At 39.2% G+C, this 23166-nt stretch overlaps 2 protein-coding genes across 2 annotated transcripts; one reads left to right on the top strand and one right to left on the bottom strand.

The window, feature by feature from the left end:
- The first annotated feature begins 1735 nt into the window (after positions 1-1735).
- On the top strand, positions 1736-8296 carry cdk5rap1 (CDK5 regulatory subunit associated protein 1). The gene is made up of 13 exons (XM_020632743.3): positions 1736-2155; positions 2243-2346; positions 2439-2473; positions 3129-3229; positions 3319-3529; positions 3634-3754; positions 3959-4189; positions 4434-4531; positions 4719-4774; positions 5880-6010; positions 6132-6281; positions 6733-6873; positions 7698-8296. The coding sequence occupies exons 1-13, from the start codon at positions 1867-1869 to the stop codon at positions 7830-7832; spliced, it is 1803 nt and encodes a 600-aa protein (XP_020488399.2). The 5' UTR covers positions 1736-1866; the 3' UTR covers positions 7833-8296.
- On the bottom strand, positions 7024-22705 carry LOC109983181 (uncharacterized). The gene is given in 31 exon segments (XM_065955326.1): positions 7024-8576; positions 8725-8801; positions 9164-9227; positions 9310-9352; positions 9461-9528; positions 9903-10070; positions 10145-10204; positions 10284-10460; positions 10560-10651; positions 10728-10788; positions 11619-11682; positions 11799-11954; positions 12037-12168; positions 12273-12387; positions 13554-13671; positions 15051-15090; positions 18390-18424; positions 18565-18641; positions 19398-19461; positions 19544-19586; positions 19694-19761; positions 19847-20014; positions 20091-20150; positions 20230-20406; positions 20613-20704; positions 20780-20840; positions 21732-21795; positions 21919-22074; positions 22165-22296; positions 22400-22514; positions 22603-22705. Coding segments are annotated over 31 exon segments (2892 nt in total). The 3' UTR covers positions 7024-8534.
- Between the last annotated feature and the right edge of the window lie 461 nt (positions 22706-23166).

Genomic DNA, 23166 nt, shown 5'->3' with positions numbered 1-23166 from the left:
CCCTCTCTCTCTCCTTTAGCTGAGCTTTCTTCTTCTTATAGAGTTACTTCTTTTCCCAAATACACGTTCACATGTGTTATTGGCACGACCATGAATGCATATATTAATGCCAAAGCATTCTCGAAAAAAGGTTTACAGTATGAGATCATAAAAATGAATCAGAATGTAAGAAAGACAACCTATGGTGCCACTGAACTAAGTAACACAGAGTAAAACGTATTGTTTCAACAAAAAAAATCAATCAAATTTAAGAAATCAAACAATATCATGACAAATGGTTTTAAGTTTATATCAGAGAATGTTATTTGTCTGACACGTCTGTTAAGCAGATTGTTCCTAAAATTAAAATAACATGCTAAGAAGAACCCAATCTATACACCTTTATCTCAGGTCTTTAGTCAAGAAGCCTCGAGACCACATTCTCAAGAGCAAAATGTTTTATGGGTAATATAAACAAATGAGAAGTAGAGTATTTTTATAGACCTACCCCTGGATCCACTTGGACTGTTATGTAACCCAGTGGTTCCGAAAGTGGAGGTCGCTTTACCCTGAGAGGGGGATGGCGAGATGACTTCCAAAAAAAAATTAGAATTATTAGCCATTATTGTACAATATAAATAATAAATAAAAAAGTTAATTTTTCAAATATAACATATAATGTGAAAATGTCCCAAGATTACCCTGCTGTGTTTGATTTGCCTTTTTATTGGCTAAGTGTAGGATAACTTCATTTACTCTACCCTGGTCATACAGCTGATGGCTTTTATTGGTCTGTAGGCAATAAAAAGAATTGGAAAAGGATTGAATTAATTAATTAATTTAAAGAATTTTAAACCTAACCAACTTAGCCTTAACCTTACCAAGTAAGGTACATGATTTGTATTTTGAAAAGTATGGCTAGGTTTTTGCAATACCATATATATTTAATTTACAACCATTTACGACTCTGTTCTTGCACATTTACATTTAATCTTTCATATTTAATCTTCATATTTAATACTAGTAATGTTTAGTTAAATCCTGGTTGTATATATTCATTCTTAGTTTTGATATTTTTAATGCTTATTTACTTTGTATGTCATATTATATTATTAAATATATTAAATATATTGTGTTTAGATTTTCTAACATTGTGTTTTTTTACTCATATTGTGTGTTTGGACAACCTGCTGCTGTAACGCCGTAATTTCCCAGTTTGGGATCAATAAAGTAATTCTATTCTATTCTATTCTATTCTATTCTATTCTATTCTATACCAGATTTAGGAAAATACCACGCTAAACCTGCATTCGTGTTGTGTTTCATTCACTTTTTGTTTTGTTTGCTTTTTTATTTCACACTCAAAAAAAAACAACAACAACAACATTTGAACGCAGCTTCAGGTCCAGACGTTTCAGCCGACGTCTTCCTTAACGTAGTTTCACCCGGACAGCAAAGTTGGACGTACCGAAGGACATTTACCCGGAAGGACCGTCGTGGTCCAAGATAGTTCACTGACGCTTACTTCCATCTTTGCTGCTGGCGCATATCAAACAGGCACCGCTCAAGATAGATATCTCAGTTATTAAAATAGATACTCTATAGTTAATATAAATCCCTTTGGGGTTGAATTTCTGCCGGCACTAAAACGTTCATCACTTCCCAATTTTCAATGATTTGATAGCAAAACGCTCTTCATGTTTTTAAATAACGATACGGTGGAGATACTCATCTTGACTTTAAGACATCTTTGGAACCAAAAGACGTGTGTGTCTGAATTACACACCCATGCTTTTAAACAACACAGCACGTACCCGCACAGCTTCTAATTCAGTTTTAATTAAGCAGCAATTAGAGTATATTTTCTGGCGTATGGTCTAAATAAAAATGGAGTTCCTTATGACTTTAAAACCTTTTTTTAAATGCACCATTCCCAAACACTGGACACCATATATCAGATGTATCCAGCCGAGACACTGTTGCAACTTATCCAACACCAAAGAGACTTCAGGAGAGAAGAGGAACACTGTGCAGGAGTTCAAGTCCCAGCTGTCTTCTGGTCCAACTTTGCAGGATTTCATTCATGGACTTCCAGTGAGGAAGACTTCTGCCTCTGATGGGCAACACTCCCATGAACAAAGTTATTTTTCTGAGGAATTGGGCAACTCAAGAAAAGGTTAGTTTTGCATCAGTGAAAAGCTATATGTTTGGAAACTGTATTGTTTGAAATCTAATATTTGTTTTTTCTTCCTCATGTTTTCAGTGTTCTTTGAAACCTATGGCTGTCAGATGAATGTAAGCGACACAGAGATAGCCAGCTCCATCCTGCAGAGCAAAGGATACCAACGGACCGGGAACTTAAGTGAGGTACAGGAGAGATGTTGTTATGCATTTAAAAAAAAAAGATATTACTCGTGTCAATCTTAAAGCCTACATTGAGAAGGTTCTTGTGCTTACAGGCTGACGTTGTTCTTCTTGTAACATGCTCCATCAGGTAAGAATATCACTAACTCACTAAAATTGCCACAATAAGACTAAATAAACTATACCATCAACAAACTACAATTCTACAATTCACTTAGCAGACGCTTTCTATCCAAAGCGACGTACATCAGAGAGTAAGAACAACACAAGCAAGGATCTAGAAAAAAGGGAGCGATGTCAGTAAGAGCAAACGATCAGCTTTGAGTCTGATTGGACACACAGGTGCTGACAGGAAGTGACCCGAGGCAAAGCACAACATCGAGGGCAGTTCTTGAGAGCTCTAATCAGTATAGAAACCATCTTATAAGTCGTCGTTATCAAACAAAAACCATCGTCATCATCATCAATAATATGGAGACCATCAAAGTTAGTAGGTATTCATGAAAGAGCTGGGTCTTTAGCTTTTTCTTAAAGGTGCAGAGGGACACTGCAGATCGAATGGAGTTTGGAAGTTCGTTCCACCACCGGGGGGCGACAGAGGAGAAGAGTCTAGTCAGCGTCTTAGGACCCCGTTGTGAAGGCTGGATCAGTCGCCTTTCATTGGCAGAGCGTAGTGGGCGGGAGGGAGTGTAGACCTGGATGAGAGAGTTAAAATAAGGAGGAGACGTTTTTTTGTCGCTGTTTTGTAAGCGAGCAGCAACTGTGTCTGAAACCTCCTTTAACAGAGAAAAAGCAGAACAGACAATTTGGAACAGACTACAACAACTTACAGCGATGAAGAAGAGACGGTTAAAGACGCATGCGCCAATGAAAATTGGAATTTTAGGTAAGTTTGTTTACTTATGCACACGCTTGGATTTCTTACAGTGGGTATAAAGATACGCTAACAGATGTTTGTTTGTTTTTTCCACCCAGGGTGCATGGCAGAGCGGCTAAAGACCGAGCTGTTGGAGAGGGAGAAGCTTGTCGATGTCATTGCTGGACCAGATGCCTACAGGGACCTTCCCCGCCTCTTGGCCGTGGCTGACGGAGGCCATCAGGCGAGCAATGTGCTGCTGTCGTTGGAGGAGACCTACGCGGACATCATGCCTGTCCACCATGCTCCTCATGGATACAGCGCCTTTGTGTAAGTGCTGCACTACACTACACTACACTGCAGGCTGTCTCCTGTGTGTGTCTCTATATGTTGAAACTTCAGTTGACTTTGTGATTATTCTGTTGTACTTCCAGCTCCATCATGCGGGGCTGTGACAACATGTGTAGCTACTGCATTGTCCCCTTCACCAGAGGCAGAGAGAGGAGTAGACCCATCAGCTCCATACTTGAGGAAGTTCGTATACTCTCTGACCAGGCAAGTTTGAACTTCAACACAACATTAAGTCATTTAAGTGATGTTGTTTTCATTACACTTGTTATCAACAAGTAGAAATGCACTGATTACAGTTAGGAAGGGAGACTAGTACATTAAACACTGTCAGAGGAAAACTTGTGCCTGTCCATGCTCGGTCTTTTTCCAGCTGTCCGTCACTGATATATGGTGGTTGGTTTTGTCCAGGGTGTGAAGGAGGTGACTCTCCTGGGTCAGAATGTGAACAGCTACAGAGACACATCAGAGGAACAGTTCTGTGGCCCAGATCCGACCCAACTCAGCCGGGGATTCAAGACCATCTACAGGACAAAACGGGGAGGCCTGCGCTTCTCTGACCTGCTGGATCGAGTGTCACAAATTGATCCTGACATGAGGGTCAGATTCACTTCCCCGCATCCGAAGGATTTTCCTGACGAGGTACATGACGCAATTCATCCCCTCTTGGTTTCGACTTAGAGAGCTGAATTCATCCTCAAAGTTAAACGTGTCATCCTAACCTAGTGATGATTTTGAACAGGTGACAAATAAAGATGTTTTTTTGTTTTTTTTTCCTTTTTGCAACAAAACCCTACTGGTTTCTGTTTAGAGTTCACTTGATAGAGCCTTTCTTACCTGGTGAATATTCTATTTTATTTTATTTTTTTTATTTTTTATTTTACAGGTTTTGCATCTGATTGCTGAACGGGGGAACATTTGTCAGCAGATCCACCTTCCAGCTCAGAGTGGGAGCACCGAGATCCTTAAAGCAATGCGCCGTGGGTAAGGGACTAACTAGACTTTTCTTATTGAATGTTTTTATTGTTACAAAATCAGTGTTCATTTTAATTAAATGCTGACGTTAGAAAGTCTAAAAAAAAAAAAGTGAAACATAAATACATTTGATGACAAAGTATTGTATAGGTATTGTATTGAAAAATAAAATGTATTTTTCTTGTAATGATTACAGGTACAGCAGAGAGGCGTACCTTGAGCTTGTGGAGAACATCAGGAGAATTATCCCAGGTATGCAGTCACTGATTTGATCCAATAATAGCACAGATAGAGAGACAGTGATGGCTTTTTGACTGTGGAGATTTAGTGTATGTCTACTTATTGAAACTTTGCCTGTTTGATTCCCTTCCACTGTAGTCTGTATGTTGAAATGTCCTTTGGCAAAAAACCCGAACCCAAATTGCTCCTTTGGGTCAGACTATTGATGTGCCAGTTAGTGTGGATCTGAAGTAAATAAGATTCCTGCTTCTGTTTCTGTCTTTGGAATAAGAATATGTTTGTCATAGTTTTGATGTGTTTATATTTTATTCATTTTGTTTTACAAACTTTATAAAATCCTTACTCACTATAGTGTAAAATGAATTAACCAAGGGAGGCGATTGTTACAAGATGATTTTAAAAAAAAGCAAAAAGATTGAATGCACAGGACCTGAAGCTGCACAGATGCTATAATCACCTGTCCTAGTGTCAGTCTGTGTTTCTTTTGCACCGCAGCTCTGTTTTAGGTTCAACTTTTCTGCTTACTCGGGTATTACTGGAGCCAGGTCCACCCGGCCTCTCTGTCCCTCTACACTCCTAAAACTTATTTTAAAACGTATAAAACTGAAGGAGACCTCTGCAGTCACAACTGTGGAAGATAGTTTAAAAACAACGCCTCTCAACTAGCATTCCTTTGTGGAAGAAGTCATTTCTCCAGAAGAATCTACTCTTAGAATTTGAATTGAGTGATTAATTAAGGTTAATACAATCTTACAGCTATAATACTTGATACCCACGATGACATCACACTTGCATTTTACCCATGTGTGACCTCACTTGGGACTAAATCTTATCCAGCGGCCAACCTGATGATATCACACCAAGGTGGTGTCTCTGGTATAATCATAATGATGTTTTGTGTGGTTTCTAACAGTAATGACGTGTGTGTGTGTGTGTGTGTGTGTGTGTGTGTGTGTGTGTGTGTGTGTGTGTGTGTGTGTGTGTGTGTGTGTGTGTGTGTGTGTGTGTGTGTGTGTGTGTGTGTGTGTGTGTGTGTGTGTGTGTGTGTGTGTGTGTGTGTGTGTGTGTGTGTGTGTGTGTGTGTGTGTGTGTGTGTGTGTGTGTGTGTGTGTGTCAGAGGTGAGTCTCAGCAGTGACTTCATCTCAGGCTTCTGTGAAGAAACAGAAGACGATCACCAGCAGACCCTGTCTCTGATCAGAGAGGTGGGTTACAATGTGGGATTTCTGTTCGCCTACAGTATGAGAAAGGTGAGCTCGTGTAACACCACAACAATCTTCAATATATATATTATTTAAGTATTACTCAAAAGTATTCTCTTCTTTGAATCGTCGCGTTAAAAAAGATTTCTTTCTAACTGCCCTTACTCAGAAAACGCACGCCTTCTATCGGCTACAAGACGATGTACCAGCAGAGGTGAAGCGGCGGAGGCTGGAGGAGTGCATCAGTGTGTTCAGAGAGGAAGCAGCAAGGGTCAACTCTGCTCTCGTCGGAAGCACACAGCTTGTCCTGGTGGAAGGAGTGAGTATTGCACACATGCTTAGCACATCTTACAAAAGTAATAAAGGTTAGAAAATACATGAGTTGTACTTGTGGCGGGGTAAAGATCTAAATAGCATAAACATCACACCTACTCGGCGTCATAATGTTGCTTGTTAATGGTGTAAAGTGGCACCTCACAGTGCTTAGCATGACTGCAGAATCTAAGTTTCTGTGTACACGGAAAGACTGAATTTGAACACTGAATTCACACATCTGGATATTCATTAAAGTAGTAGCCTGTACCTCTGTGTTTTGTTACTTTAAAGGCAGGGTTGGTCATTTCAGAGCACATGAGTTATTAATGTCTGTCAGGACCTTAAGACAGTTTCAACCAAAATCTTAAAAAGTGTATCTGGAGATAATGACCAACCCTGCGTTAAATCTTTTACCTGGCAACATTGCTCATCTGTTCTTTGCATTCTTAATGAAGGAAAGTAAAAGATCTGCCAAGGACCTGTGTGGGAGAACTGATGGAAATATGAAAGTGATATTCCCCAAAGAGGATGTTGCTGTTCATACTGCAGAATGCAACACTGCTCCAGTCAATGTTGGAGACTACGTGTTGGTAAAGGTAAGTTTAGATTCATACAGACACATCATATACATTACTTACTAAAAGGTCTTCTAAGTATACCACACCTGATATGTCCAGCAGTCTTGGTAGGTATACGGTTGATACATATTTGTACATTCAAATGAGAAGATTCACCGCACACTAGAGGGCTGAATAACTTCTATTTATTTAATTGCATATTCAAAAAAACATGGCTTCATCAGGTTTGTGATACAAGACAATGCACATATGTTATTAAACAGGCTGCAGCTGTGGGTGAAAGGTATCTTTCATACCTTTTAAGGTGATCTCCCACAAACCTGTTGAGCTGATAAAGGTTTGGTACCGACCCAGCAAATAAAGCAACAAATATACAGAAATGTATAATAATCAAATAAATCCAATTAAATAAAACAAAAAGCTAGAAAGCGTAACTTTTCAGTTTGTGAAACGATTTGTACACGTACACAAAACGTGCATATTTTATGGCCTGGTTCTCCTGTCTTTTGAAATGTGCAAAGGTCTGTTCTATTTCTTTCATACCCAAATTTAAAGAACCTAGAAACGTACTTCCTCACTCACATACATCAAAAGAAATGATTATGTTAAAAAAAACCTGAATATTAAATGAATTTTGAAACTCTAGTTTATTCAAAATTCTCAAATTATACAATAATGCTCAGGTTTCCTTCAAACATGGTAAAGTATAAAATGTTTCTCTAGTAAGACAAACCAACACAAAGCTGGACATTGATCAAATAATCAACTTTTTTACTTTTAAAGATTCATCTTCTCAGTCATTTATTCTTGGAGGTTTTGTGTTTTGTGTGTCTATATTATAGATATTGTCGTCCACGTCCCAAAGCCTGAGAGGCCGAGCTGTCAGCCTCAGCACACTGAAACAGGAGACGTTGCCCCGGCAAGAGCTCGATGAACATTTGGCCTCAGACGCTACAATGATTGAAAACAGCCCTTGACTGACACAGATGACACCATGCAAACAAAACTATCACACTGTCTTCTTCTCTTCAATGACTTGACGATACATGGAGGCTATTCATACTGTAATTTCAGTTGTACTACAGTCAGGCTGGACTCTTGATGAGTGTTATTCTTATTTATAAAGTCACTATGTTTGTACATATAATAAAGCTTGAGATGCAGAAAACTATATGAATAATATAAAGTACAATGTTCATTTGAAACAAACTTTGTGTTGTCTGAGGTGTTGGTGGTCGACTGATGTCCTGTCATTTTAAAGGGACTCTCAAAGCTGCAGTTAAAATGTTATGGATCAACAAGGGCTTGCTCCCTTGGCAACAAAGTCATTAACTTTGAGGAAGAATTTGTGACAATGTCAGCAGCAAAGAAATGGCTGTGATCTGCTTTGGAAGAAGCATGTAATTGCAAAAAAGATTATTAAAATAAATAGCAAACCGTGTCCTGCAGTCTTTGTCCTGCCCTTTGTCCTTTCATGACCCGACTGCAGTAGGTAAAGATTGCTGCCTTCATCTATTATATATGAAAAACCTGGCCAGAGTTAACAATGAAACTAAATAGAAAAATAGGTATTCCTTTGACACATTTCTCTGGAGAGCCAACATTTGTACGTGTTGATGTCTTCATACTGGCATGCCACAGTACAGTCAAGATTGAGATGAGTTTCCAGAAGTGCCTTTTCAACCCATGAACTGGACATCTGTTCCAATCAGCATATAGTCCTGGAAAAAATTCAAAATTTCTGAATGCTGTTGATCATACATCACACATTATTTAATTGAGTTTGTTTGCCTTCACTGTCCCTATCATATTATGAATGCAGCTAAATCAAAAATATGCATTATAATAGAAAAACATCCAGTGTCTGACCTTCAGGACCTGAAGCTGAGTGTTCACAAGCTTCATCTTTCCAAGAGTAGGAAGTGGGTATCCCTTTGCGAGACGAGCTAGAATTAAAATTCACAAATATGTTGTTCAGTCACAAAAATCCAACCAGAAGACATCATACAGACACCTTTTTTTTCATAAAAAATGTATTGTTTAGCATGAAATATGCTATACATGCTATTTAAACTCATGAGACCTTAACACTGACATTTCTGGATAGGCATGGTTTATGTGAAGGAAATACAACTGATTTACTTAAGGCTTTAAATTGCATTTGGCATTGTTTCTTATGAAGAAAAATAATGCTGATTAAGTAAAACTAGAGGAGGTGTTAAATTAAAAATAATATCAGAATCTAAATTTAACCTCAAAACTCAATACTACATAGATGTGATGTACTTGTTTTTATCCCAGAACTCACCGTTCAGTTTAGGTATCACGACTAGTTTGAGGACCATTTGAAAGATGTTGTCGAGGGACCTGACCTGCAGGTTAGAGGATGGGGTTAGTGCATACGGTTGGTACTGATAATTCACTTTGTGACTCATGTTAGAATGCAGCTCTCACCTGAAAATCTCCAACATAACTAGTCCCCAGGGTCAGACCCATCCTGTGCAGATTAGGAGAAAATTATTCAGTGACGCTCATCTTTACAAGGACCTCTTGGCCCTATTTTTTTTGCTTCTGAGAGCATGCAGTGATTATTTTAGTAACTCACTTGTTTAGGGTGATGGCCCCAGCAATCTGCATTCCACTGACAAACACTCGGGCGCTGACACTAATGTCCTGTAGAGACAATATGGTGAGCAAGTTTTCGTTTTTCACACATAGACAGCTTTTATCAGTTATGGACGCCCTCCTCTTTGTTTGTTGTCGCAATCCTTCTTCCTGTATCTCCCTCTATCACACTTTTCAAGGCCAGCGCAGTGTCAGCAGATGGCTGTTCATCATGTATCTGGTAATACCCAAGATTTCTGCCTCTTAAAAAGGACGTTTTCTATTACCACTGTAACTTTGCTAAATGATGCTTAGCGCTCTGCTCATGATGGATTAACGTTGGGTCTCTTTAATGTAGCAATGAGTAAGGTCTTCAACCTGCTGTTTTGTAGAATTGAAGATTGACGGATTGGTTGATTGATCGTGCCAGCTGTGTCACCTACCAAGTTAAGAACAAAGAGAGGAGTAAGCGTAGCGTTGGGTTGGATAGCATAGGCCGTCACTGTGGCAGTGGCCTGAACCGTGGCGTTGTTGGGTTCAAAACTGATGACCGGATTTTTCACGGTCTTAACCAGCAGTTTCATCTTCAGACCTGGGAAGCGTTTGGCAATCTAAAAGAACAACAAAATGAAGTTGAGAAGCCAGTGAAGATAAATATTCTCTTTACATGGAAATGGGTTGTTACCTGCGGGACGAAGGCTCCAAACGTTCTGGTGTCAAGACGGATGGGAGAGCTTCGTGGGATCTGTTTTTACAGAGCTAGTTAGTAATAGATCTGTGTGGCATCGTGAATGTAGATAAACAATAAAGAGGAGGCATCTAACCATGTCGTCTGTGATGTACAGGCTAAGGACTCCAGCTTTGTTGTAGACAAAAGCTGCAGAGTTGGCAGTGAAGGTGGACACACCGATGTACAACATTTCATTGACCTGGGGTGGGAGAGAAAAATTGGAGGGGGAGAAAGGAGGCTCCTGGTGCTTCCCGATATTGTAAAATTCACCCTAAATTACAAAGAAAAAACAAAGGTAAAATTAACTGTGGTAACTAAGGCTTAAGATAAAAAAATCAAAAAACGGTTCTGTTTGCTTTACACTGATTACCTTCAAGCCCAAGTCCAGAGAAGATGCTGACACTGTGGGCGATGATACCATGGAATATTCAATCTCAGCAAACTCGTCCACTTTGGCCAAAACTGCAGGAAGATAGAAAGTCTGTCAAATGTTCAGGATAAAATTAAGTATTCAACTATTTGCGACAGAATATTTTACCATTGAGGGTTTTCAGCTTAGGATTCATGTCAGACACAGCGTCAGCCACCAGAGGGCAGATCTGCAACAATAGAGAACAGACTCTAAACTTTAAGGAGCTTGATGTTACACAGTGATTACTGACCAGAGAAAAAACTGTTTGAAAAACAGCCTATTCGTCCTTGAGACTAGAAAAATGCATTTGATCTCTTGTACTTAAGCACAGTTTTGAGGTAGGTTTAAACATCTGCTTCAAATACATTCAGAGGAAAATGTATCTATAACTCCACTACATTTACCTTACATATATATGTTTTAGTCACTTTTCATGAACACAAATTAAACAATGAAGGTGAGGATTTGCAAAACATTGAAACCCCTTATCCCCATATATACAATAAAAAACAGCACAAAGACAACATATCATATATTAAACTGAGAAATGTTTGATTTGGAAATTACATCATCACATATGGACTGAGTAAAAGTAGAAAACTGTTCAAATGTCTGACAAGTGGGTTTAAGGCTTGTTGGCATATAAGACCTGAACCTGTTTTGTGTACTGCACCTGAGGAAGAGTCCAGTCGGGCTCGAAATGTTGTGTTCGTTAAATGCACATACCAAATAAATAAGTATTTGGGAACCATAGTGTTGCGAGTCTTTGTCTGCATCTTAACTAGTATTTTTTGCCTCAGCACCTAATCAAGTGATGTGCGTGTGTTTTTTCGACTTTTTCTTATCTAAAAGAACAACAAAATAAAGCTGACAAACTGGAAAATAAATATGAATTGAGTTAAAGTAGAACATTGTTCAAAGGTCTGACAAGTCAAAATCTGACTTTCTGTTTTGAAATCCTCTGAGAGCAAAGGATGGTAATCACAAACAGTGGGTTTAAGGCTTGTTGGCTCTCACCTGTTTCTCTAGTGCTTTTCGCAAACCCTTATCAACGAAGTTTTTAAAGAGATTGTACAGCCAGCTGAAACGAAAAGCAACCACAGGAATTAGAACGTATGAAGTGTATCAAGCACATCCAGAAAATATTTCATTCCCCCACATGGGTTCAAACATAGGGCAGAGCAGGGTTCCTCTTACCTTGCTCCACCGTGGAATTTGATGCTTGCACTGCCGACCGTTGCAGCACAGCTGACAGTACTGACGGCAGGTCGGCCTGTCTCATCACTCTTGACAGCAATACTTGTTGTAATTGTGAGTCCTTTCACGTTCAAATCAAAAGAGCCGTGGTCCTTCCTTGAAAAGAGAGGAGTCACTGATGCAGCAGATATATCACAAAAAACTTGGAACAGTAAAAGGAAATCGTTTTTTCACTCACATTAGTCTTAGGTACTTGACCCTCCAGTTTCCATTCATACTGAGAAAGGCGTTACCAATGGCCAGTCTGAAACCAGTTCCAGGCACCAGATCTACCTCAGACTGTGGTAATCCCACATCCATTATTTTCATACTGTAAGAGATAACATGCTTCTTTGTGAAGGTAATGAAAAATAACACCATGTTAACTGTCCATTTGTCTAACTGAAATGACAATAAAATAAGTGGTTGCCTTACTTTGTCAGGCTGTAGTGGACCTTGCCAGCAGGAGGCACCTTCTCTGTCCCTGAAATATCTGGGACCGTGATGGTTTTGAGTTTTTGCTGTATTGAAGCCATCCCCATTTGTCTGCCTATAGCAAAAGGTTAGAGAACATGTTGACAAAACTGAAGGAAACATTGGGTTACAGATGAAGGGACTATCTCTCCACCCTGTTACATAACATGTAGGCTACAGAAGATGACCCCCTGTTTGTCAGGGTCCATGGATATTACTTTAAGACACACTTGCTTGCCCAGTCGAACCTCACAGCTTATCTATTAAAAGGAGATCTATAAAGGAGACCGTGCAGTCCACAATCCAAGGCCCTAGGCGGGTACAAAACAAACTGGTTCACAAGGACAGAGCGACTCCGACTGAGACAAGACCTTAGACAAGACTGCTGGATTGAGCCAAAGGACTTTGTTTGACCTGTCTGGCGGACCTGCTTCATGCAGGACTTATTCACCAGTGCAAAACCGCTTTGGTAATTTCCGGAATGGGCCGCAGACTTCTGCTCTCCTCTCCAGCTGGGACTGCAGAACCGCAGGAAACTCTGGGCGGTGGCCAAGTAGGGGTCAACTTGGAGAGCCAGGTTGGTACCCCACACCTGGTATGTCACAGCCAGGTGTGAAGTAGCAACGATATCAGTCAGCAACCCTAGCAGATGGTGCCAAGGCTGCCTATACACTGTTCTCACTACGGGGTCTGGTAAACCTAATGCCACGAGCCTGTAGCTCTCTGGAGCCAGGCACTCTACTAATCCGAGCCCACTGGAAAGAATGGAAGACAGTCTTGCTCGCCTTGGGCAGAAGATGTCTTCAAGAGCCCCCTGAACATAAGTCTGGTTCTGTTTGAGGTTTCTGCCTGTCAAAAGGCAGTTTTTCCTTGCCACTGTAACTTGCTTAGTGCTGTGCTCATGGTGGATTAATGTTGTAGCTTTGTAAATAATATAACAGAAGAGTAAGGTCTTTTACATGCTTTATTGGGGCGTTGGCTCACAAACAGTGAGCAATAGGCTGGCAGAAGCGCTGCTGGTGATCAGGCAAGGCAACTGCTTGGAGCCCCAGGCTCTCAACAACAGCTGACAAACTGTAAAGTGCATTTGTTGCTTAAAATCTGCAAAGTTAACATGACATTAGGACCCAGACGAGCAGGGAAATCATATTCCGTTTATGTTATGTAATCCTGTGGACAGATAGTCTCGAGATGAAAGAGAACACTACTTCAACCATCACAACACCATGCAAGAAAACTTACCATATTCAAGTCCTTTCTCTGTTAGTTTGACTTTTACTCCAGCTTTGGTGCCAAAACTTAATGGCATCAAAGCCAGCAGGGACAGCCAGCAGGGCAGAAACATCTTCATTGTTCGTAGCTATAAAGGAGATGGTCACAAAAAATTACATTTTCATTAACAAGACATTATGGAGCAGACTGAGTTCTGCTTTTATTAATGTTGAGTTCCTAAACCTGAGATAGGAATTGTACAACATGTTGTGTCTTAGAAAGTTGTTCCTCCTTCTTTAGAGAAATTATTCTTTGCTATATTTGATTATCTATGAATAGGATGGATCATTGACCACTAGGTACCTTAAAATTGTACTAAACACAGAACTTGTAAGTAGATGTACTCTCCACCACAGCCTTAAGTATGAGGTTTCTCTGTGAGTGGAGGTCTGTGAAAGAGCTGACTGTTAGTTCTGTAGAAGACACCACATGACAACATGATTGAATTAGGAAATTATGAAAGGCACATTTGTAAAGAATGGAAGAATGTGTTTCTATTTTTAATATGGATATTTGAATAAGTGTACAAATCTTAAAGATTTCACTGAATGAAAATGTTGAAATGCATCTTTTGGAACATTTAAGTCATTGTAAGTTTCTGTGTCAGCAAATGTTATGCCTGTCACGAGCCACGACTGTTTATCCCAAACTGTGCGCTCCATCAATCATTCAGGAATGAAAAAAAAATCAAATCAAGTCAATCCATATTATTGCTTGTTATGTTGCCTGTACTTAAGACTACTATATGTTTTTTGTCCCTGATAAGAGAGACTAACAGACTTAACTGACAAAATCCAAGTCATGTGACAACCAGTGGAAAGCTCTCTGTGTGAGTCAGAAGTGCAGTAAAGGTAAAAGTTACCATATTGACTCTTGGTTATAAAAGAGCTATTTTCTAAATAATTTATATCTCAAAACCCAAAACAATCACCTCTGACCCAACACTGAGATACTTTGCATATCTTTGTCATTTATCAAAATGCACCAAACCTATTATTACATACATCTTTATTGATCTATGTTGCAGCTGTTTAAAAGTATTCTTCTTAAAAATATTGCTGCATTACTCGTCTTTAAAGTTAGACTTTCAACAAAAGATGGGGAATATTTATCCTGAACCCCCTTTTCAATGCACATGATCAAAAGACTGAATACATCCAATATGCTACGTCAATATACCTTAAACAAAACCTTTGAGTCAGATTACTCTTCAACACTCATGTGTTACAAGTTGGAAAAGCACATTCATACACTTCATACCAAACAAATCAGAATCATGGGATCACTTTCGGAAAGTTTTCCCCTTCTGAAATCTACCCTTTGTTTAGAAGATGTTCACACACAACATAACAAAGTTCCCTCACACATTGTTGTATATTTGGATCATAATTGTAAGAAGAACAAAGCAAATCTCCAGAATCTGTTTTGAAATATAACCCCATACGATAAATTTACACGCACTCTTACCCGAAGCTGTAGTAAGTCTGGTTCTTCCTGATGTGTCAGTCAGCCTGCCAATGAGACAAAGTGAAAGAGGAAGGAGGCACATGGTCTCTAATTTACTTACTCAGTGAGAAAATGAAGGGAACTACCCCAGATAAAGCTACAATGAGAAAACCTGATATGAGCTATATCTTCTCCGCACTGCCCTGTTCTTATATAACCTTTTCAAAAAGAACAGAACAAAAATAGCTTACCTGCCTGCTGTTTGAATAAAGAACACTGTCTGAAAAGAACACTTGTGAAATCTTGGCATGGTTTGAACAAACTTTGACTTTGCATATTGTCACCTCTTGTGCTGACTAGTTCTTTACACACATTTTCAGTAGAGTGATGCATAAGGAGTTTAGCAAAGTATAGAGCAACATTTTCGAGAATAAATCTGTGCTGTGTTGCAGTCAGCACATCTGTACCACGATGAGTTAGAACTAGAAAAACTAAAGCTCTTTCAGTCTATTTTGGTTCAATTCAACTCCAGCAGCATTTAAAGGCTGATACAGCCCCTCCCCCCCTTTTCAGCTTTAATCACAACACACAAGGGCAAGGAATGTTGGTAGATGAAACACTGCCTTCCAGCTCCCCTAAACCAGAAAATGTTTATTTAAACCACATTCCCAATTGTGTTTTTGTTTAAATTTTTTGCAAATAATCTTCTGTTTTGCAGGGAAAAATACTTGAAAGGTTTTGTAGTCAGGGCTTAAATGTTCTCTGTGTAGTTTTGTTTTTCAGTATACATCTTGTCCACTTCTTTTTTCAGGAAACACATTTTAATTTAACATATAACCTTTATTTAACCAAAGGAAAAATGTACGAGATTAAAAGCAGCACAGGTAAAGTTTAAAACGATGAGCAGCGACATACATGCGTTACGGTGATACATTAAAAGACATTAAACATCAGTTAAAACAGCACACGTGTCATGATCGACAATAATGGAAAATATATGAATATATCTATAAGACAGAATATCTACAGCCAGAGGCGTTGCCTCCAGTGAGACACACTCTTTAAGATGCTGGTCTATTTTTATTTGTTCTAAGATAAAGGAGCTGCAAACTTAGGGCTCACTCACCACAGGCCCAGTTGCCCCATTCCAGAAAAAATGCAGTTAAGAAAATAGGTGGTAAATGGTCAATGGCCTTGAGCTTGTATAGTGCTTTTTCTAGTCTCCTGACTTCTCTACATCGCAGGTCACACCTTCTCTTTCACATCCATTCACACACTGATGACAGAGGTTTCTATGTAAGGTGTCCTTTACATATTCCATCCAATGGAATACGCAATTCATACGCAACGGGCTATGCAACAGAAGGGGTTAAGCGTCTTGCCTGAGGACACATCGGACATGTGTCTGCAGGAGCTGGGAATCAAACCCCCGACCTTTCAGTTGAGAGATGACGACTCTACCACTGAGTCACAGCCGCCCCTAATGATGAGATGAATTGTAGTTAAAGGTGGGGTCGGGATCTAACTAGTATGACAGCATGCTAACATGCTACACACACATGCACATTGGAAAATGTAGTTTATTTCTAGCTTCGGAGGCTAGATTACTTCACAGCAATCGTATGCAGCAGTAGTTAGCCAGTCACCTACTACATACATAGCTTAGCTTCCCCGGCTTTCCTAAGTAATTTTGCTGCTCTTCTGTCAGTGATGGTAGATGGATTTTAGAAAATCATTCGTCAAGTTCCTCTTTGGTGCTATTATTATCAGATTTGTAAAGGGACTTGTAAAACGATACAGAAACAGAACTAATGTTCTTCTTATCAAAATGAATTTCCCCTCAGGGTAATTGAGCAATTGTTTTGTGATTTTGTTTCTCGTTAAGCAAGCGTGCCAGGTACTTGCTGGGATGTTCCCGTATGCCTATTCACACATACTTTGCTTCTGATAAAAATAATGACCTAGCAGCTTTCTCATTCAAAATTGTGTTTAGTGCATCTCTAATAGTTTGTGTTTTAATAAGGGTTGGTTTAGTAGTATTAGCATTATGAGTTGACTCAGTCTGTTTTAAATCTTTTTCTAACAGCAGTGTTTTTTTACGGTGTGACATGTATGAGGAACCTTCATAGATAAGCCTTTGCAGATTCCCAGAGAAATTCTGGATTTGTTTCACAGTTATCGTTTGTATCTAAGAATAATTTGATCTCTTCCTCCATCTTTTTTCCAAAATCCTTTTCAGTAAGTAATTAGGATGATAAACGCCACCTCTGTCTGTATGAGGTAGTTTAGCTCATTTCTATTGCATGGTCACATATGGATGGATCCTATATTGCACATGGTCACTTGACCTACAATCTGCGGTGGCTCAAAAAAATAGTAAATTGGAGAGTAAGAGTTGTGTGGGTAAGAGTAGAATGTGAAGTCCTTTGCTGGTGGATTCAGGGTTCTCCTTAAATCTATCATGTTTATGTCATCTAACATTTTAGCCAGGGGAGCACCTGCATGTGTTATTCTGTGAGCAGCAGCTGGGGACCTTTCTATTTTTCCATCTAAGCAACAGTTAAAGTCACCACCCAGCACTGTAAGAGAGCACTTATATTCCTCCAGTTCTGCAGCTATCCTTGTCCAAAATGACGGGGATGGTGTATTAAGGTCATAAACGTTCATCATAGTGATAGGTGTGCTAAAAAGTGTACCATGGACAAACCTGCCATCAGAGTCTTTCTTACATGAACTAAGTACAAATGGGGCCCGATGTATCAAGATGGCTATTAGAGGAAAATTATGAATAATAAGCCTACCCATTCAAGTTTCATGTGCTCTTTATCCAACAAGTGGGTTTCTTGTAGAAACGCGATCTGTACTTTGTCTTTTTTAAGAAAGCTTAATATTTTCTTTCACTTCATTGGGTGATGAATTCCTGAATGAACCATTTGAACAAAATACATTTTTAAACCAGTTTATTTAGATTTCCCAAAAATGCATATAAGGTCATGATTTCTTCAAGTACAATCAAGCAATAAATGATTCCACAGTAAGAAGTATTCAACACAGTTTTTCAGTTACACAACTGCATTAAAAACATCTCCTGATTAGTTGTAACACACCAAAATCAAAAAATTGATAAAGTGAGATAAAATGAGATAAAGACAAAGGTAAAGATTAAGAAACAGTTTCCTGCCAGTCAGTGGAAGCTGGAAATTGTTTAAATAATCATCACAATCAAGAACTTTCTGTTTTTTTCTATTTTTAATGATTAATCTTGCTAGTCGTTAATTCTTTGTAGGTTTTGTGTTTTGTGCAGCTGCATGCCACAGTACAGTCAAGATTCTTAGGAGTTTCCAGATGAGTTTTTAAGGCATGAACTCGACATCTGTTCCAATCAGCATATAGTCCTGGAAAAAATGAAGATCACCACCCATAGTCAGTATAAATTTCTGAATTCAGTTGATCATACACATTTAAAATATCCACATCATATTATGATATCATAATAAAAAATATGCATTATAATAGAAAACATCCAGTGTCTGACCTGAAGGACCTGAAGCTGAGTGTTAACAAGCTTCATCTTTCCAAGAGTAGGAAGTGGGTATCCCGCAGCGAGACGAGCTAAGAAGAAAAATGTACATGTTTATGTTACTGAGTCACATAAATCCAACAGGGAAACATCATATCTAGACTAAATAAAATAAAAAAGTATTATTAAGCTCAAAAAACCCAATAAATGCTGTAAAAAATCATGAGATGTTAATATTGACATTTCTGGGGCGCAGATGACCTTGCGGTTAAGATGTTCCCCATGTACAGTATAGAGACTATAGTTCTTCAAGTGGGCACCCTGGGTTCAAGTCTGACCTGTGGCTCCTGTCACATGTCTTTCCCCAATCTATCCCCCTGATTTAATTTTGGCCTTTTTAGATAGGACAGTGGACAGAGTCAGAAATCAGGGCGAGAGAAACAGTGGGGAATGACATGCAGGAAAGGAGCCACGATTGCCTTCGTACATGAGCTGAGTGCTATAACCACTACACTTCCGGCGCCCCCGACATTTATATGTATTTAAGAGTTTTACTGTATCTGTGGGGTCTGTCAGATGAAAAAGGTGGGGAACAACTGGTTTGATTTGCTTAACAAAGGCTTTAATTGCATTTGGCACAGTTTCTTATGAAGAAAAATAATTGTGATGAAGTAAAACTAGAGGAGGTGTTCAATTAAAATAATATCAGAATCTATAATTGTGTCTCGAGATAACACTTGTTCTGAGTTGACGCTATACAAATAAAGATTGAGTGATTGATTGATAATTAACCCCAAAACTCCATACTGCATACATATGATGTAGTTATTGAAAATCCAAGAACTCACTGTTCAGTTGAGGTATCACTACTAGTTTGAGGACAATTTTGAGGATGCTGTCGAGGGACCTGACCTGCAGGTTAGAGGATGGGGTTAGTGCATACGGTTGGTACTGATGATTCACTTTGTGACTCATGTTAGAATGCAGCTCTCACCTGAAAATCTCCAACATAACTAGTCCCCAGGGTCAGACCCATCCTGTGCAGATTAGGAGAAAATTATTCAGTGACGTTCATCTTTTCAAGGACCTCTTGGCCCTATTTTTTTGCTTCTGAGAGCATGCAGTGATTATTTTAGTAACTCACTTGTTTAGGGTGATGGCCCCAGCAATCTTCATTCCACTGACAAACACTCGGGCGCTGACACTAATGTCCTGTAGAGACAATATGGTGAGCAAGTTTTCATTTTAGTGGTTTTTAAACATACACAGCTTCCATCGTGCCAGCTGTGTCACCTACCAAGTTAAGAACAAAGAGAGGCGTAAGCGTAGCATTGGGTTGGATGGCATAGGCCGTCATTGCGGCAGTAGCTTGAACCGTGGCGTTGTTGGGCTTAAAACTGATGACCGGATCTTTTGGGGCATTCAGCAGCAGTTTCATCTTCAGACCTGGGAAGCGTTCTGCAATCTAAAAATACAAGAAGATATAGCTGACAAACTGCCAGTGAGAATATTCTTCTCTTGACATGGAAATGGGTTGTTACCTGCGGGACGAAGGCTCCAAATTTGTTGGTGTCAAGACGGATGGGATAGTTTTGTGGGACCTGTTTTTACAGAGCTAGTTAGGAATAGATCTGTGTTGCATCGTGAATGTAGATAAACAATAAAGAGGAGGCATCTAACCATGTCATCTGTGATGTACAGGCTAAGGACTCCAACTTTGTTGTAGACAAAAGTGGCAGAGTTGGCAGTGAAGGTGGACACACCGATGTACAACATTTCATTGACCTGGGGTGGGAGAGAAAAATTGGGGGGTGGAAATGGAGGCTCCTGGTGCTTCCCGATTTTGTAAAATTCCCCCTAAATTACAAAGAAACACAAAGAGAGAAAAGCTGTGAATTCAACAGTCCATTTCTTCAAAGTAAAACTATCAATAAATCAATCTTTATTTGTATAGTCTAATTCATATTTTTTCTACAATAGATCAGGTAACAGACCTTACTCTTTATTAAACTAAGGCTTAAGATTAAAAAAAAAAACGGTTCTGTTTGCTTTACACTGATTACCTTCAAGCCCAAGTCCAGAAAAGATGCTGACACTGTGGGCGATGATACCATGGAATATTCAATCTCAGCAAACTCGTCCACTTTGGCTAAAACTGCAGGAAGATAGAAAGTCTGTCAAATGTTCAGGATAAATTAAGTATTCAATTATTTGCAAAATAATATTTTACCATTGAGGGTTTTCAGCTCAGGATTCAAATCAGACACAGTGTCAGCCACCAGAGGGCAGAGCTGCAACAATAAAGAACAGATGATAAAAGGAACTTCATGTTACACAGTGATTACTGACCAGAAAAAAAACAGCTTGTCCTGACCCGGCCTTGAGACTAAAAAATATAAATTTTCTCTCTTTTAGAAGGATTCATTCTTTATTAATAATATTTTCCTGAAAACACATGTATTTTGTATGCATGGCATCTATTTTGTATTTAATATAAAAAGCAATGTTCACTGCAAGTGTCCCTGTTAAATAAACAAATAATAAAGTGTACTTAAGCACAGTGGGACAGTGGCAAAAAAAGATTTGACATGCACTAAAAGAAACACTGATGGAACATCTCACAGTTAATAAGGTTAAGCCAACAAGTTAGTAATATGATTCGGTGGAGACGGTGTAAAAAGGCAGAGTCTCTGTCGGGGGGGGGGGGGGGGGGGGGGGGGGGAGAGAGAGACTGAAAGACTGTGCTGGCAAATAGTGCAACTCTAAACTTCTTAAATCAGACATGAAGCCATGTTGTTAAAGAGTGTTGTTGAAAGGAAAGGTGATGCAACAGAGAACAAGAACCTGTTCAAATTCCAAATGTGCATATCATTTTCCCAAAACAATCACATTTCTCGGCTTAAACATGATATGTTGGCTTTGTGCTATTTCAAATTATGGAGTTATAACGTTTTGTAATTCATCACATTCTACATTTTACACACCATCCCATCTTTTAATGATCTGAGGTCATAAATCTTCCTCTTTATAATAAGTCTTTATTATTTCGAGGACATCTTTTGAGATTTCACATGTATGTAGGATGGACCCCCATGCTAAAGGAAGGTACTTTGGTAAATATAACCTGTGAGAGGAAAGGATGGTCATCATGAATAGTAAGTTTATGGGTTGTTGGCTCTCACCTTTTTCTCTATTGTTTTTTGCAGAGCCTTATCAATGAACTTTCTGAAGAGATTGTACAGCCAGCTGAAACAAAAAGCAACCACAGGAATTAGAATGTATGAAGTGTATCAAGCACATCCAGTAAAACTGAAATATTTCATTCCCCTTCATGGGTTCAAACATAGGGCAGAGCAGGGTTCCTCTTACCTTGCTCTACCGTGGAATTTGATGTGTGCACTGCCGACCGTTGCTGCACAGCTGACAGTACTGACATCAGGTCGGCCTGTCTTATCACTCTTGACAGCAATACTTGTTGTAATTGTGACTGTTTTCACGTTCACCTCGAAAGAGCCTTGGAGCTTCCTTTAAGAGAGAGGAGTCACTGCTGCATAAGCTACATATCACACAAAACTTTAACTATGTAAGCTAGTAGTAAGTCATCTTTTCACTCACACAAATCAGAAGAACTTAACCCTCCAGTTTCCCTTCATACTGAGAAAGGCATTTCCAATGCCCAGTCTTAAACCAGTCCCTGGCACCAGACTTAACTGAGACTGTGGTAGCCCCACACTCTTTGTCCTCATACTGGAAGAGAAAACATGCTTCTTCATGAAGGTAATGAAAATAACATCATGTTAACAGTCCATTTTTCTAACTGAAATGACAATAAAATAAGTGATTGCCTTACTTTGTCAGGCTGTACTTGACCTTGCCAACAGGTCTCAACTTCACTTTCCCTGAAATATTTGGGATCGTGATGGTTTTGAGTTTCTGCTGTATCGAAGCCATCCCTTGTTGTCTGCCTATATCAAAAGGTTAGAGAACATGTTGACAAAACTGTGCAGAGATCAGTATTTTTCAACTGTGACAACACCATGCAGGAAAACTTACCATATTCTAGTCCTTTCTTTGTTAGTCTGACCTGTACTCCGGGATTGGTGCTAAAACTCAGTGAGGTCAAAGCCAGCAGTGCCAGCAAGCAGCGCAGAAACATCTTCACTGTTTGGAGATTAAAAGGGGATGGTCACAAATAATTACATTTTCATCAACAGGATTATAAACCAGACAGGGTGCATCCATACATAAGTATGTGACATGTGATAGGGTGCTGAAACACTAATAATAAGTACAATTCTATGCAGACGTTTTGCCCATTTTTTTTCTTTATTTAATTTCAGAAGAGAGTGGACAATGACTTGCAGCAAAGGGCAGAGGTAGGACTCAAACCCACAGACCCTGTGACTGTAGGACCACATGGGGCATAACCACTAAAAAAAAGAAAATTACGGAATACTAACAATGATGTAGAATTGCTCTTCAAACAATCAATCTTTATTTTTATAGCGCCGATTCATAACAAATGTTATCTGCAGACACTTTAGAAAAAGAGCAGGTCTAGAACTTACACCTTACTTAATGCTAGATCTTTGCATGCTCACATGGTTTAACTGACAG

Source organism: Labrus bergylta, chromosome 5, assembly GCF_963930695.1.
Source record: "Labrus bergylta chromosome 5, fLabBer1.1, whole genome shotgun sequence".
NCBI lineage: Eukaryota > Metazoa > Chordata > Actinopteri > Labriformes > Labridae > Labrus > Labrus bergylta.
This window is presented reverse-complemented; position numbering and strand designations above follow the sequence as displayed.

Bases quoted from the DNA above. Each gene is read 5' to 3' on its own strand.
- cdk5rap1 (XM_020632743.3), top strand. From the start codon at position 1,867: ATGGAGTTCCTTATGACTTTAAAACCTTTTTTTAAATGCACCATTCCC. The intron at 3,230-3,318 runs GTAAGTTTGTTT...TTTTCCACCCAG, and splicing joins AATGAAAATTGGAATTTTAG to GGTGCATGGCAGAGCGGCTA. The intron at 4,190-4,433 runs GTACATGACGCA...TTTATTTTACAG, and splicing joins CGAAGGATTTTCCTGACGAG to GTTTTGCATCTGATTGCTGA.